Genomic DNA, 13,283 nt, shown 5'->3' with positions numbered 1-13,283 from the left:
GGTCACATTATCGGGGTAGAGATGTATCAGAAGACAGGATACTGGGCTGGTTGGACCACTGGTCTGACCCAGTATGGCCGTTCTTATGTACCCACAACTACCTCATGTTTTCGCAACATCATCTCTTTTCCCTGCATTTTTACTAGAGGGTTGTACGCTTTGTTACTTTCATAGGCTGAGCTTGTACACTCAATCAGAGAGAATAACATATTAAGCATATAAGAAATTCTGTTTCCTGCAGTACCAAATAGACACATTGGTACTGATTTTCCTCTCATAGCAGTGGAAATCAGGCTTCTCCACTGTTCCAATTTTCACTAAAATCAATAAGGTTTTGCACATTGATGCATAAAATATTCCCTGAAATTTTGGAATTGATTGGCTACATGGTGCCACAACCCTTCAACCTGAAGCTTATGTGATTGCTAAGGATTCAGTAGAATTGTCTGTTGTTGGCAGGTGGTAAGAGGGGAAGGGGCAGGAACACAGACTCTACTCCTGAATGCAAATACCCAGCCCTCCTAGAGCACTGCAATCTGAGGATCTTAGAGTACTTTATAGGTCTGAGGGAATTCACCTTCCCATCCCCTTTGGCCTACAGGGGACAGAAGAAAATAAGATTCATTACAGTCAGTTTCTGCAGATCTCTCCATTCTGTCCCTGACTTCACCACCACTCAGGCTTACAAATTCCATGTTGGCTTTTACTTCCCCACGTTGCCTCCACCCACACTCAGGCTGCCATTGAATCCTCTCTGTTCTCCATACCCATGCCCCCCCACCTATCCACACACACATGCCTTGATTCCGGCCTTGGTGGTCATCTCCCTTGACTACTGCAGCAGACTTCTCTCTGACCTCACTGCCTCTCTCCTTACTTCCCCTCAGCTCAGCCAAAGTGCTACTCCTAAAATCACCTTCCTCCCCTGATACTCTGCTCATGTCAATCAGTTCTTCAGATCTTTATGCTGCACCCTGTGCCTGCTGCATGAAGATCAGACTTCTCACCTGCAATGCCCTACCCAGCTCCACTCCTGCTTTCATCTCATCTGCACTCACCCAAGCCTCCCTACTTATCACCCCACTGTATGCCCCCCATCTTTCTGCATGGAACAATCTTGCCTCCTTCCCATATCATGTGACTTCCTGCTCTTCCTTCACATCTCTCCCAAGAGCTCATTTCTCTTGAGAGAGACTTCTGTGAGTTCCCTGCAAACAATCCCTGGTGTGCTCTGTGGGACTTAAATGTTCAAATGGGTCTGAGCTAGAGTGTAAGCTCTTTGGCACAGAGACTGTTTTCTTATGTGTCAGCTACATCTTGCCAGAGGCAGTTCTGCATTGTTGGTACAAACATCTCTGGCACTTTGAAAACACTTTGTTGCTTTTGTAGTCCAACCTGTGCAGCCAGTGAGAGAGTGCAGTATATTAAGCTGCTGCTGCCTTGTGATGCATTAGGCAGCTTTAAGGAATCCAGTGCCTGCAGCACCAAATGGGCACTCTGTGGGCCTGAAAGATGGAAATCAAGCTCTTCTGGCTTTCCAGTTTTCACCAGAATCAATAGAGTTCTGCCCATTGATGCCTAGAACATTCACTGAAATTTTGGAATTAGTCAGATGCAGTGTTCAAAAGGTATCACATATAGATATAAACAAAGAGAGAAATGCCATTGAGTTCAATGTTGGTCCTTGTTCCACTCAGCCAGCTAGATTTACCATAATGTGCTGCATAGGGAACTATGCAGCTTCTGAGAGGTCTTCAACAGATTTTTGTAGAATGTAATTATCTGCATGCTTAGTGGTTTTAACTACAAGGAAAATGTGTTTTCCAAAGACTTTACTGGCTCCTTGCAGATGCCATAAGTATGTTAATATTGCTCTATAAAGCCCTATTTATCAGAGTCCTAGTTATCTGAGAAATTGCCTCCGTTTCCCTACTGTGCCACAATATTTGAAGTCAGATTATTATTAATTATTTGTATTACTACAGTACTTAGTCCCTATATTTAAAGGTTTGGGGGTCTACTGGCAAGACATTTTCAGGGCAGGGGCCCTCAACTTTGGAATTTTCTTTCCTCATTGGTCCAACTGAATCAAAGTTTGTGGACCTTCAAGGCACAGTGTGTTTAAAATAAATCTCTCTCTATATGCAGACCTTTGCCTAATGGGAGAATATGTTTCTGGGTCGATGTCCTCTCATTGATTACAGCCAATGTAACTACATTTTATATTGTTTTTATATTAGGGCTGTCAAGCGATTAAAAAATTTAATTGCAATTAATCGCGCTGTTAAATAATAATAGCATACCATTTATTTAAATATTTTTGGATGTTTTCTACATTTGCAAATGTATTGATTTCAGTTACAAAACAATAAAGTGTACAGTACTCACTTTATATTTATTTTTGATTACAAGTATTTTCACTGTAAAAATCAAAGAAATAGTATTTTTCAGTTCATCTAATACAAGTACTGTAGTGCACCTCTTTATCATGCAAGTTGAATTTACAAATGTAGTATTATGTATAAAAAAACCCCAGCATTCAAAACTAAAACAACATAAAATTTTAGAGCCTGAAAGTCCACTCAGTCCTACTTCTTGTTCCGCCAGTCACTCAGACAAACAAGCTTGTTTACATTTGCAAGAGATAATGCTGCCTGCTTCTTGTTTACAGTGTCACCTGAAAGTGAGAACAGGTATTCGCATTGCACTGTTTTAACCGGCGTCGCTAGATATACTAAAGATTCATATGTCCCTTCATGCTTCAACCACCATTCCAGGGGACATGCGTCCATGCTGATGACAGGTTCTGCTCGATAACAATCCAAAGCAGTACAGACCAACGCATGTTTATTTTCATTATCTGAGTCAGATCAGGTAAACATTTGAAATTCAAGCAGACCACATTACGGTAATTCTGAACTTAGTCATTAAATAGAAAGAGAGTACTCAAGACTAAACAATAAAAGATTTTACTCGGACCCTTATTGTTCATGCCTAAAAGTAGAGAGCAAATACTGTCAAAAACAATTTTAAAAGTAGAACAGAGCATTTTCTTAGGCCCTCATAAAACACAAAAGTTATTGAGGATCCCATTTATTACAATAGGGCATATTGCTTCTATTTTAAATTATACTTTCAGAAGTTTCAATTTAATTCAGTGGCATCATCAAGTAGAGCCACACCTTTAGGTTTCTAATGAAATTTCTAGAATGCAAGTTCACAAAAGTTATTTTATTTTTCTTTAGAAATCTTGTGACATTCAAAATGACAGAATGTAAATGTTATCAAGCCAGAAAAATAGGGGAATGTTGCTTTTTCTCACTAAACCCCTCAAAAAAAAAAAAAAAAAATCAAAGGCCTGAAAAAAAGAATTTTGGTGTGCAAATATTTTTACAAATGCAAATTCAAATGACAATTTATGAAGTATTCAGCTATATGTTAATATTTTTATCCAATTAGGAAAAGCTTATTGTATCCAACGAACAAGAAGTTCTGCGTGTCCATTATCGAGCTGCAAGAACTTTAGCTAATCAGACGCTACCATTCAGTGCCTGCACCGTACTGCTGGATGCTGAAGTATATAATGTGCCCCTGGACTCTCAGGTAAAAGGAGACTTGTTTTAGGATTTCAGAACATTCAGTTAGATGATTCTCCTATTACTTATCTTTGATAAGTACTTTTAAGTCTGACTTGAGAGAAGATATTGGGTAATATCCTGGTACCATTGAAGTCAATGGCAAAACTTCCTTTGACTTCCTGGGTGTCTGGAGCATGGATAGTGGTGCAATTTTGCACAAATGTTGACTGGAAAAGCTTTGTGGAGAAGCTCATACAATACCTTCCTGCCCTGTGTATGGCAATAATTAGTTATTTGAAAAGTGAAAGTTCCTCACTTTTATGAACACTAAAATTTCACCAAATAACTTTAAAGTCATTATCCATATTTGTAGTTAAACAAGCCGAGGTAAAGGTAGTCAGATCTCATGTTTTAGGACATAAACTATTCGCCTGCACAGCTGACGAGGGATTTCTTCTCCCTAGACAGCATTGCACAATTAACTAGGTTTATTATAGGGGCTTGTTGCCTTCTTCCCATAATTACTATTGGAGCAGGATACTAGACTCATAGACTAAAGACCCAATCCAGTATTTCATATAATCTATTCAGATTATTTGCTATTATGGTTGCTACCATAGTTTTAGGTGTTTTTTGTTTGTTTGTTTGTTTATTTGTTTTGAAGGGATGGGTGAAGGGGGGATTCCAGTGTGGTATAAGAAAGGAAGTAGAAATATATATCTGAACAATATTTACATGAAAAAAACTTGTATAGTGTTTAATGTTTTAATTTCATTCAGTGTTTTAAGAGATTTGTGATACTTTAAAATACTCTTCAATAGTCTAGTACAGGGGTCGTCAACGTCGGCGAGCGATGTGCTGGCCGCGGCTTCTCGACGCCCCCATTGGCCCGGGACGGCGAACCGCGGCCAGTGGGGGCCACGATCGGCCGAACCTGCCGCGTCAGCAGGTAAATAAAACTGGCCCGGCCCGCCAGGGTGCTTTCCCTGGCGAGCCGCGTGCCGACGTTGACGACCCCTGGTCTAGTACCTGGTGAAAGAATGTGGCAGTTTTGTATTGTAAAATATCTGCTTGTTCCCTAAGGAATTTTTGAAGTATAGCGGTATGGTCTTTCACTGAAGGAGTACTGTGGTGATGTTTTTCTTTTGGTTTTTGTTCAGTTGTTTAGTGTTTATATACCTTATTCTATTAACTATACTCCTCTTTGTCATAAAAATTTATAGTTGCAAATGTGAAGATCTTCGACACTGCCAACTGAAAGACTTTTTTCTTAAAAGCATACTATGGTTTCCCTAGTTTTCATCCTCAATGTACAACGTTTGTTAAAAATAAAGCAGTAAACTCGGAGATTACTCTGCATATTTAAAAATAAAGCAGTAAACTCGGAGATTACTCTGCATATTTAATTATGTGTGGAATGACACTAAAGTTTGCTGCTGTCATGATTCTGAATATGCTTACATATTACGAGCCTTCCATGAACAGTCCCAACAAAGAATGACAATGGAAATATGATCAGACCCCCATTATGATGGTTGTGACCCCTTTCGTAATAGAAGTAGTTTGATTTCTCTGTGGCTATAAGAAAAATACTGAGGCATTGAATGATGGACATTTTAAGGTGGAACATCTTTGCAAAGGGTTTTTGTCATGTGGGATAAAAAGTAATATGGATCTTTCTCTTGTCCTGCTTTTGAATATCTTCTGCAGCCAATCAGTTCAGGTTGCTGAATGTTCCTTTGAGTGCTGTTGTTGCCTTCCCTGAGACTGAAAGACAGTTCAATGTCTTTTGTTTGGTTACTGCCATTTTTTTAAGTAGAACAAGTAGTTTAGCAATGTTGTGGTAGGTTTATCTTAGTGTATATAAGCTACATAAAATTTTGAAAGACATACTTAAATCTTTTACTTTTCAGAGACTCCTAAAAATAATTGTTATACCTGGTATACAGCAGATAACTTTGGGTCATAGAATCTGCAAACTCCAGTCTTTAGTAAGCATGGTGACTTCTACATCATTTGTGGTGTCAGCACGTAAAATCTGGAGACATTGAATCAAAGTCTACTATTTGTCATCTAAAAAAGCATTTTTTATGTGGGCACCTGTAAAGGGGATGCTTGCCACCAGTGCCACCTAGTGGTCAGGCATGGGTGCGGCAGGTTGTCTTCTTCCCTGACATTCCAAGAAAGTCCAAGCACGGAGAAGTGTTTCAGCACCTGCAAGGGCTTCAGGGCTTTCACCTTAGTTTGGGGACTTGGGGATCTGGGTTCTTGATCAGCCCGGTTCTTCCCATTGTGGATTTTCCACTGAGGTAAACATCCCTGTTGTCATATCTTTTGGAGTTGGTAGGGAAGCCCCAGGTCTGATCCAGGGCCCAATGGTGGGCAGTTAAGTTCTGCCCTTTGGGGTGCTAAGCAGCTGCCTCCCGAGATCACTTCCTACCGAAGTCCCCTTTTTCCCCATGGGGTAAATTTAAGAACCACAAATAAAGTTTCTGGCCTTTGTAATCAGTCATCAATCTCTCCTTTGCAGGCTTTGTCAGGGCTGTGTTGCCATGTCTCCGGCAACAAGAGTTCCTGGGCCATACTTGCTCAGAGCAGAGGTCTGCTCTCTTTCACTGCCTGCTTCCCTTTTTAAACTCCACCTCACGCTTGTGCAAACTTTGCAGGTGTAGCAGGACAGGGCCATCTGGGCCCAGAGCTGCTTTTTAACCCCTTGTTCTCCAGTATTGTAACAGGAGTAAGTAATGGTTAACAACTTGCATTACTTCATTATTTGAAAAACTGTTTCTAATGTGTTTCTTTTCTAGGCGGATGACAGTAAAACATCAGTTAGGGATCGATTTAATGCAAGGCAGTTCATGTCATGGCTACAAGATGTAGATGATAAATTTGACAAATTAAAGGTATGTATTTGCATTTGTCCTTTTAAAGCCAAAAAATTAGACTACAAATGCAACTACAACGATGAGATGAATAAGCATGGTAAACTTTTTTTGAGTGCAATACCATAAATTATTATAGTAATGTAAGGAGCATTTAAAAGAAAAAATCATAATCTTGAGCAGCTTACTGTTATGTTGATATGTAAAGAAATTATTTGGTGGAAGAACCTGTTTTGTTAGTTTTTAATTAAATATCCATATATAATTAAGCCAAGTGAATATTATATTAGATATGTATTTCAGCTTTCTGAAGTTCCCTTTAAAGGTCTCTGGTGTTACTTAAATGCAATTTTCTTTTTAAAATGTTTGTTTTAAATATTTGAAAACATTAACTTAATTTTCATTTTGAATAGACATGCCTTTTGATGAGGCAACAGCATGAAGCAGCAGCTTTAAATGCTGTACAGAGACTGGAATGGCAGCTTAAACTACAAGAACTTGATCCTGCTACATACAAATCTATCAGCATTTATGAAATTCAGGAGTTTTATGTTCCTCTTGTTGATGTTAATGATGATTTTGAATTGACACCTATATGACAGCTGGCTGTCTCTTTCAATGGAGACAGCCTGAGAGAAATGGACAGCAATGGGCAGAAATGTATGCATCTCTTGAGGTATAGCACTTAATTCTGTGGAATATCTCCTTGTCCAATAATCAAGGTATTCTTTCAGAAAAATAGTTCACAAATATGGTCTTGTTAAATATGGTAAATGGATGATAGTAAATACTGTTTCATTTAGTGATAAATGACATTAATTATATTGGATGGTAGTTCCAAAAAGCAGTTTCCCAATAAATGCCATTATTTATATTTTAAATGTTAACTACAACTTTAGAGCATATTCATTGAAAAGATGACAAGATACGGTGAGTTAACAGCGCTGGAAGTTGTTAACAAGTTACATAACCACTGAAAAACATTTGATATTTAATAAAGCCTGCTTTAAAGCTTTGTATTATGAAACTTCAGTAACAGTTGAACTCCCACAGAAAAATAATGACAGTCTGTGGAAGAAATACAAGATTTGGAAGGAAAAAAGTCTGTTCATTTTATTATATTTGTAAATTTGTACAGTTTTCTTTTTGGAAAAGATGTAATATTGTTGTCATTTTTAAATAACTTATTTTATACATATTGTGAAAATGTAAATAGTCTTGTAATTAATGTTGAAAACATGTACAAAAATAGATATTTTAACTGTAAAACTGTTTTGTCTAATGTTTTATTGGACCAAAGTTGTAGTTTTTATTAAGTGTAGTGTATTTCTGGTTGGCAGTTCTTTTAGTAAGGCATGTGTTTGATTTAGCTGCTTGTTTCATCACCATAACTGTAAAAGATTTGAAACTGAATGGTGTTGCATGCTTCACTCAACTTAACTCCCTTACTTCAATAACTGATACCTAAATAATTGTAATATTTACAAAACCACATTTCATATTAGTCTGCTATTGTAATGCCATACCTATGACTTACTATGACGAAAATATTTTTGTTTAAACTAAAACACCTTTTGCTCTTATATGGTGGTCTCACAATAGAGCCTATTTTTTCCCCCAACAAAATGCCTTTGAATGAAAATTCTTAAATTGTACATTGTCTATTTTAATATTTACCTATGGAAGGATATGTAAATAGTTGTAAATATGTTTAATAAATTTTATTGGTCATGTTAACAAATGGTTGGATTTTTTGACTGAAGTTAAATCTTGAAGCTTTAGATACTATTTAACAAAAATATTTTAAAATGTTATAAGAATTGATTTATAATTGATAGCTGAAAGGGTCCAGAGAGAAAATTTGTGTGTAAATATATATACTGATCACCTTTGGAGTAGTTTATGAACAGCTGATGATCAGGTCAGTTTTTATCACTTCTATCATAGTCATGTAAGGGTTGAGAGCAGAAATAACATTCAACTATGGAAAAAGTCCCTGTTATTACATTTAACACTTTTATAATTATTAGCACTACTAATGTGTGGGTAATGAAATATTTATTGGTAGGAGGTTACAGATATTCAGAAAATATTTTTGTACTATCTAGTGCGGGAAATATTCAAGAATACTTTGGATCTGATATCCGCAATTGAGATTACTTTTGAAGGTATTGCTGTCTAAAAAAGAGTTTATCTGAGAGAAACTGGCTAGTTGGAAAGCTGTTATAAGTATGGAGGGTAGAACTTACAGTAGCTGTTTAGTTATTTGGTGAAATACAGAATACTATGCCATGTGCCTGTATGAATGCAGAATGTACTTGTTTTCAGATGAAGAAAAAACAAACTGAACAGACTGACATAATATCAAGGTCTCACTTGTGTAGGTCTTAACTAGGCCCATTCCAGGATAAGAGACACGAACTCAAACAGAATAGGGCTACACTTTGTGCCAACTACAAAAAGTAATAAAATAATTTTAAACTTCCACACTATACACCTACTCTTTTTCAACTTGCATTTACATTCACAAAGATCAAAAAAGTAACAAAATCTATTAGAACAATAATGAGTAACTTAAAACTATGGGTGGTGAAATCCTGGCTCTATTGAAGTCACTAGGGCCAGGATTTCACCATGGCATGTACTATAAGCTTGCTGAACATCAAATGGTTATGTGGCTTCCTCTCCAGGACTCAAGTTTGTTAAGAGACTTTGCTATCCATCGTCCAATGGGTAACAGTAACAGTCTTAAAAGAGAGAAGACTAATTGTCCTCAGTTTCCCACTGCACATAAAAGGTACATTTTCTTGTGGATGGGTTAAGCAGAAATGCAATTATCCTGAGGAAAGGACTGTGTCCTCTAGTGTTGCAGTCCCTTGTAGACAAATAAGGGCTCTTGGCCATCAAGCTCTCTAGTGAATGCTCAGCTCTCCCAGGTTTTGTTCCAGTTGTTGCGTTTCTCTAGATTGCCTTCTAATCCATTGTACAAGGATTTCTTATATACGTCTTACCACATACCCCATTAAGAGTGTTGGTGTGGTTTAAAAAATAATCAGGCTTGAAAATAACCACCACTCATGGTAGTGGAAAAGGCCTTATTTCATAGATTATAGTCAGACTTCTTCAGGAAGATGTCTTACCCCAAATTCCCAATTTTTTTATCCTAGGGATCAAGTACGTCACCCTGGCACCTGACAGTCACATGTGTAACAGGTTAAACCTCTAATGCAGGGATCGGCAACCTTTGGCACGCGGCTCGCCAGGGTAAGCACCCTGGTGGGCCGGACCAGTTTGTTTACCTGCCGCATCCGCAAGTTCAGCCGATAGCAGCTCCCACTGGCCTCGGTTCGCTGCTCCAGGCCAATGGGGGCTGCGGGAAGCGTGTGGGCCGAGGGATGTGCTGGCTGGGTAGTAGAAACAAAAGTGAAACTGTTTGAGCAGCATATTCCAGAAGTCTTGAGGTCTTTCTGAGTGTAGCCTTCATTGATTTGAGATCTACCATACCATTCTCTCACTAGAAGGGAAAACCTATAATGGCAGCAGGCCTTAAAAGAGACCCAGTTTGGGAATAAGAACCATTCAAGAAATATGTTTGCTGATGATGTTTTAAAGAAAGTCACACCAGTGAACTGGGGGAAGTCACTTAAGCACTTGGATTCAGAAACTGTTGAAGTGATAATCTCACTTTTAACAGCAGTAGCTTCTTCTGCTGGTGTAGAAAGAATATTTTCTTCGTTTAGACTAATTCATTCCAAATTGAGAAATCGTTTGTGACCTGAAAAAGCAGGAAAGCTTGTTTTTCTTTTCCAGATTATGAACAAACAGGAAAATGAAGGTGAAGACGACTGAGTTAGCTGCAGAAGCCAATATTTTAAGTTTCGCGTGTTGACCTGGCTGACATAGTTGATTTAATTTTTAAATATTTCATTTAACTATTTTAGTTAAAAACAATTTTAACAAAAACAAACCTGATTTTAAAAGACTTGAATGTTTAACTAAATTAAAAAATTCATATGCTTGTTTTGTTAAAATGTTATGTTTACTGTTGAAGAAAAAAAAATCAGGGATACATAACGATTTTGTTTTAGTTAAATAAAACAATTTAAATGTCTGTCTGGTGGTGATCTCCTCCTAATGCAGCATGGCAAGAAAATCCTCCAAATATTGACTGACTTGTTGAATTGGAGACAGTTCACCTCCTGATAACTTCATAAATATCTGCTTCAATTACCTTTGGTAAATGAAATAACCAAACAATCATTCATTTTCTGATATAGCTGTAAAATGAATCTGAAAAGTTTTCAAAATAAATCACTTTAAAAATGTATAGTATGTACCTTCTAAAAATGAAACTGACATCTATCTCTGAGTTGTGAAGAATATGTATTAAGGTTATAACAACCAACAAGAATGCACTTTTATGTAGAAATCCATGATTAAATAGAGTCTTCCTGACTAGTGATTTAAATCAAATCCACCCTGAACATCAGCAATTAAAATGTCATTCTTCCGCAGCCTACACAAGCCACCTGCACTGTAAGCTCCAAAGTCTCCTCCCTTCCCATGTGTCCACACCAGTTTAAACCCATGTGAGGATGCAGTAGTATAAGAAGCAGAACTGTGGGAACCCAGTGCAAAATGTTACTCTTTTGTCTGGAGATGTTTTATCCCCTCCTCCCACTTCTCTCTTTTCCACCAAATGGTTCAGAACATAAGAACGGCCCTACTGGGTCAGACCAATGATCCATCTAGCCCAGTATCCTGTTTTCCAACAGTGGCCGGTGCCAGATGCTTCAGAGGGAGTGAACAGAACAGCGCAATTTATCAAGTGGTCCATCCCGTCACCCAGTCTGTTTCTGGCAGTCAGAGGTTTAGGAAAACCTAGAGCAGAGGTGGGCAAACTACGGCCCGCGGGCCACATCCGTACCACGGGGCCGTCCTGCCCGGCTGCTGAGCTCTCGGCCGGGGAGGCTAGCCCCCGGCCCCTCCCCTGCTGTTCCCCCTTCCTCACAGCTACTCTGCTGCGTGGGCTCTGTGCTCATGCAGGGCAGCGCAGCAGTGTGTGTGGCTCCAGCTGGGAGGTGTGGCTCCAGACATGCTGCTCTGAGCGGCATGGTAAGGGGGCCGGGGGTTGGATATGGGGCAGGGGGTCCTGGGGGGCAGTCAGTGGACAGGGAGCAGTTGGATGGGGCAAAGGTTTGGAGGAGGACGGGACGGGGAACAGGGGGGATTGGATAGGGGGTGCACACACCACCCATCCCATCGCCGCTGCTCAGACAAGTCAGCCCAACAGATGCCACGGGATCCTCTGGCATCTCCACGGGCACTCCAAGGACTTCCAGCTGCTCTGAGCCCCTCATTTTGGCAGAGGAGCTGATACTCCTGTACCCGCCCTCTCTGCTCCTCTCTGGACCCCTTTTCACCCAAGAGATCACCACTCCAGAGGACAAACCACTTCCACTGCTACCAGACAGGCTCCTACTGGTGCCACACCACAGCCCACCTGTACCGCCAGTTCCCCGGTGCCAGAACTGTCCGTGGAGTCTGAGGAGTTTTCGGAGCCAGAACCCTCGTTCTCCCCAATGTCACACCACAATTCCGACTCACATCCCTGACCACCTTATCCACTGGAATATGATCCAGCAGTGAGGGTCTAGTACCAGTACCCGTGGGGTCCACCGCAACCGCAGGACCCTTCGCCTGGGCTGTACTGGGCACCCTGGGACTCCTACCGCCAATGCTACCCACCTTGCCAGGCATCCTATTACGACTGCCCGGCTCCTCTACCACCACTGTCTGAGGAAGAGGCAGATGTCCAACCAGTGCCGCTGGCTTCACCAGTCCCCATGGCTGCTTCCTCTTCACTGGATGAGGCACTTATTCCTCTCTCCCTTTTTCACAGGATGATTACCAGCAATCTCATGACTTGCTGCAGAGGGTAGCAACAAACCTGGGCATCCCAGTGGAGGAGGTTCAGGACAAGCAACACCAGCTCCTGGACATTTTCCAACCTCAGGGGCCCTCAAGGGTGGCACTACCTATTAATGAAGTCATCCTTCACCCAGCGTGAGCAGTGTGGCACACCCCTTCCTTCTGTGTCCCCACACGTTAGTGGGCAGGGTTTAGATATTTTGTACCTATTAAAAGGATGGATTTTATTTTTTGCACGTAGCAGCTGAGCAGGCATGCCAGCAAACATAGAAGTCAACCCCTCCAGACCAGGCTGCAAAGTGCATGGATCTGTTGAGGAGAAAAGTATATTCCTCAGCAGTACTACAGTTCTGGAACGCAAACTATCAGGCTCTGCTAGACAAGTATGATTTTAATAACTATGCTAAGCTAGCAGAGTTCTGGGACAAACTGCCACCAGACCAACAGCAGCAATATCAGGCGCTGGTAGACGAGGGGCACCTGGTTGCCCAAGTGGGCCTCCAGGCAGCTATAGATGTGGCTGACACATCCTCTTGCTCTCACACAACTGGGGTTGTCATGCGCCAGGACTTGTGGCTCCAGTCATCTGGCTTCCCAAGGGAGGTCCAAAGTACAATCGAGGACCTCCCCTTTGGCGAGTACAAACTGTTTCACAGCAAGACAGACTAGTCCCTTCATTCTTGAAAGACTCCAGGGCCATGCTACAGTTCCTAGGGATATATACCATGGCCCTGCGATTCAGACAACAATGGTAGCAGTTCCATCCATGCCCGCATGCGCCCTACCCAGCCTACTACCAATGCCAGCAGGAGGCCCCACGTAGGCAGCACTGCTCTCAGTGACCTTGCTTCCCTGCCTCTGCCATGACCACCTCCTCCACCCTCTTCCACCA

The 13,283-nt window shown here is 40.6% G+C and overlaps 1 protein-coding gene across 2 annotated transcripts in view; it reads left to right on the top strand.

Annotated features, from left to right (window-relative positions):
- ANKRD12 (ankyrin repeat domain 12) overlaps nt 1-8,183 on the top strand; it is a 110,381-nt gene extending 102,198 nt beyond the window's left edge. For both annotated transcript variants that reach the window (XM_026661138.2, XM_026661135.2), the window contains 3 exons: nt 3,460-3,603; nt 6,386-6,481; nt 6,874-8,183. In XM_026661138.2, coding sequence (XP_026516923.1) covers nt 3,460-3,603; nt 6,386-6,481; nt 6,874-7,059 — 426 coding nt within the window. In that variant the 3' untranslated portion in view covers nt 7,060-8,183. The remainder of the gene's footprint in view (nt 1-3,459; nt 3,604-6,385; nt 6,482-6,873) is intronic.
- The last annotated feature ends 5,100 nt before the right edge of the window (nt 8,184-13,283 follow it).

The sequence above is a fragment of the Terrapene carolina genome, unplaced genomic scaffold (assembly GCF_002925995.2).
Source record: "Terrapene carolina triunguis isolate 2854851 unplaced genomic scaffold, T_m_triunguis-2.0 Scaffold58, whole genome shotgun sequence".
NCBI classification, from domain to species: Eukaryota; Metazoa; Chordata; order Testudines; family Emydidae; genus Terrapene; species Terrapene triunguis.
The sequence above is the reverse complement of the archived record's forward strand: the minus strand, read 5'-3'. Positions and strand labels throughout refer to the sequence as shown.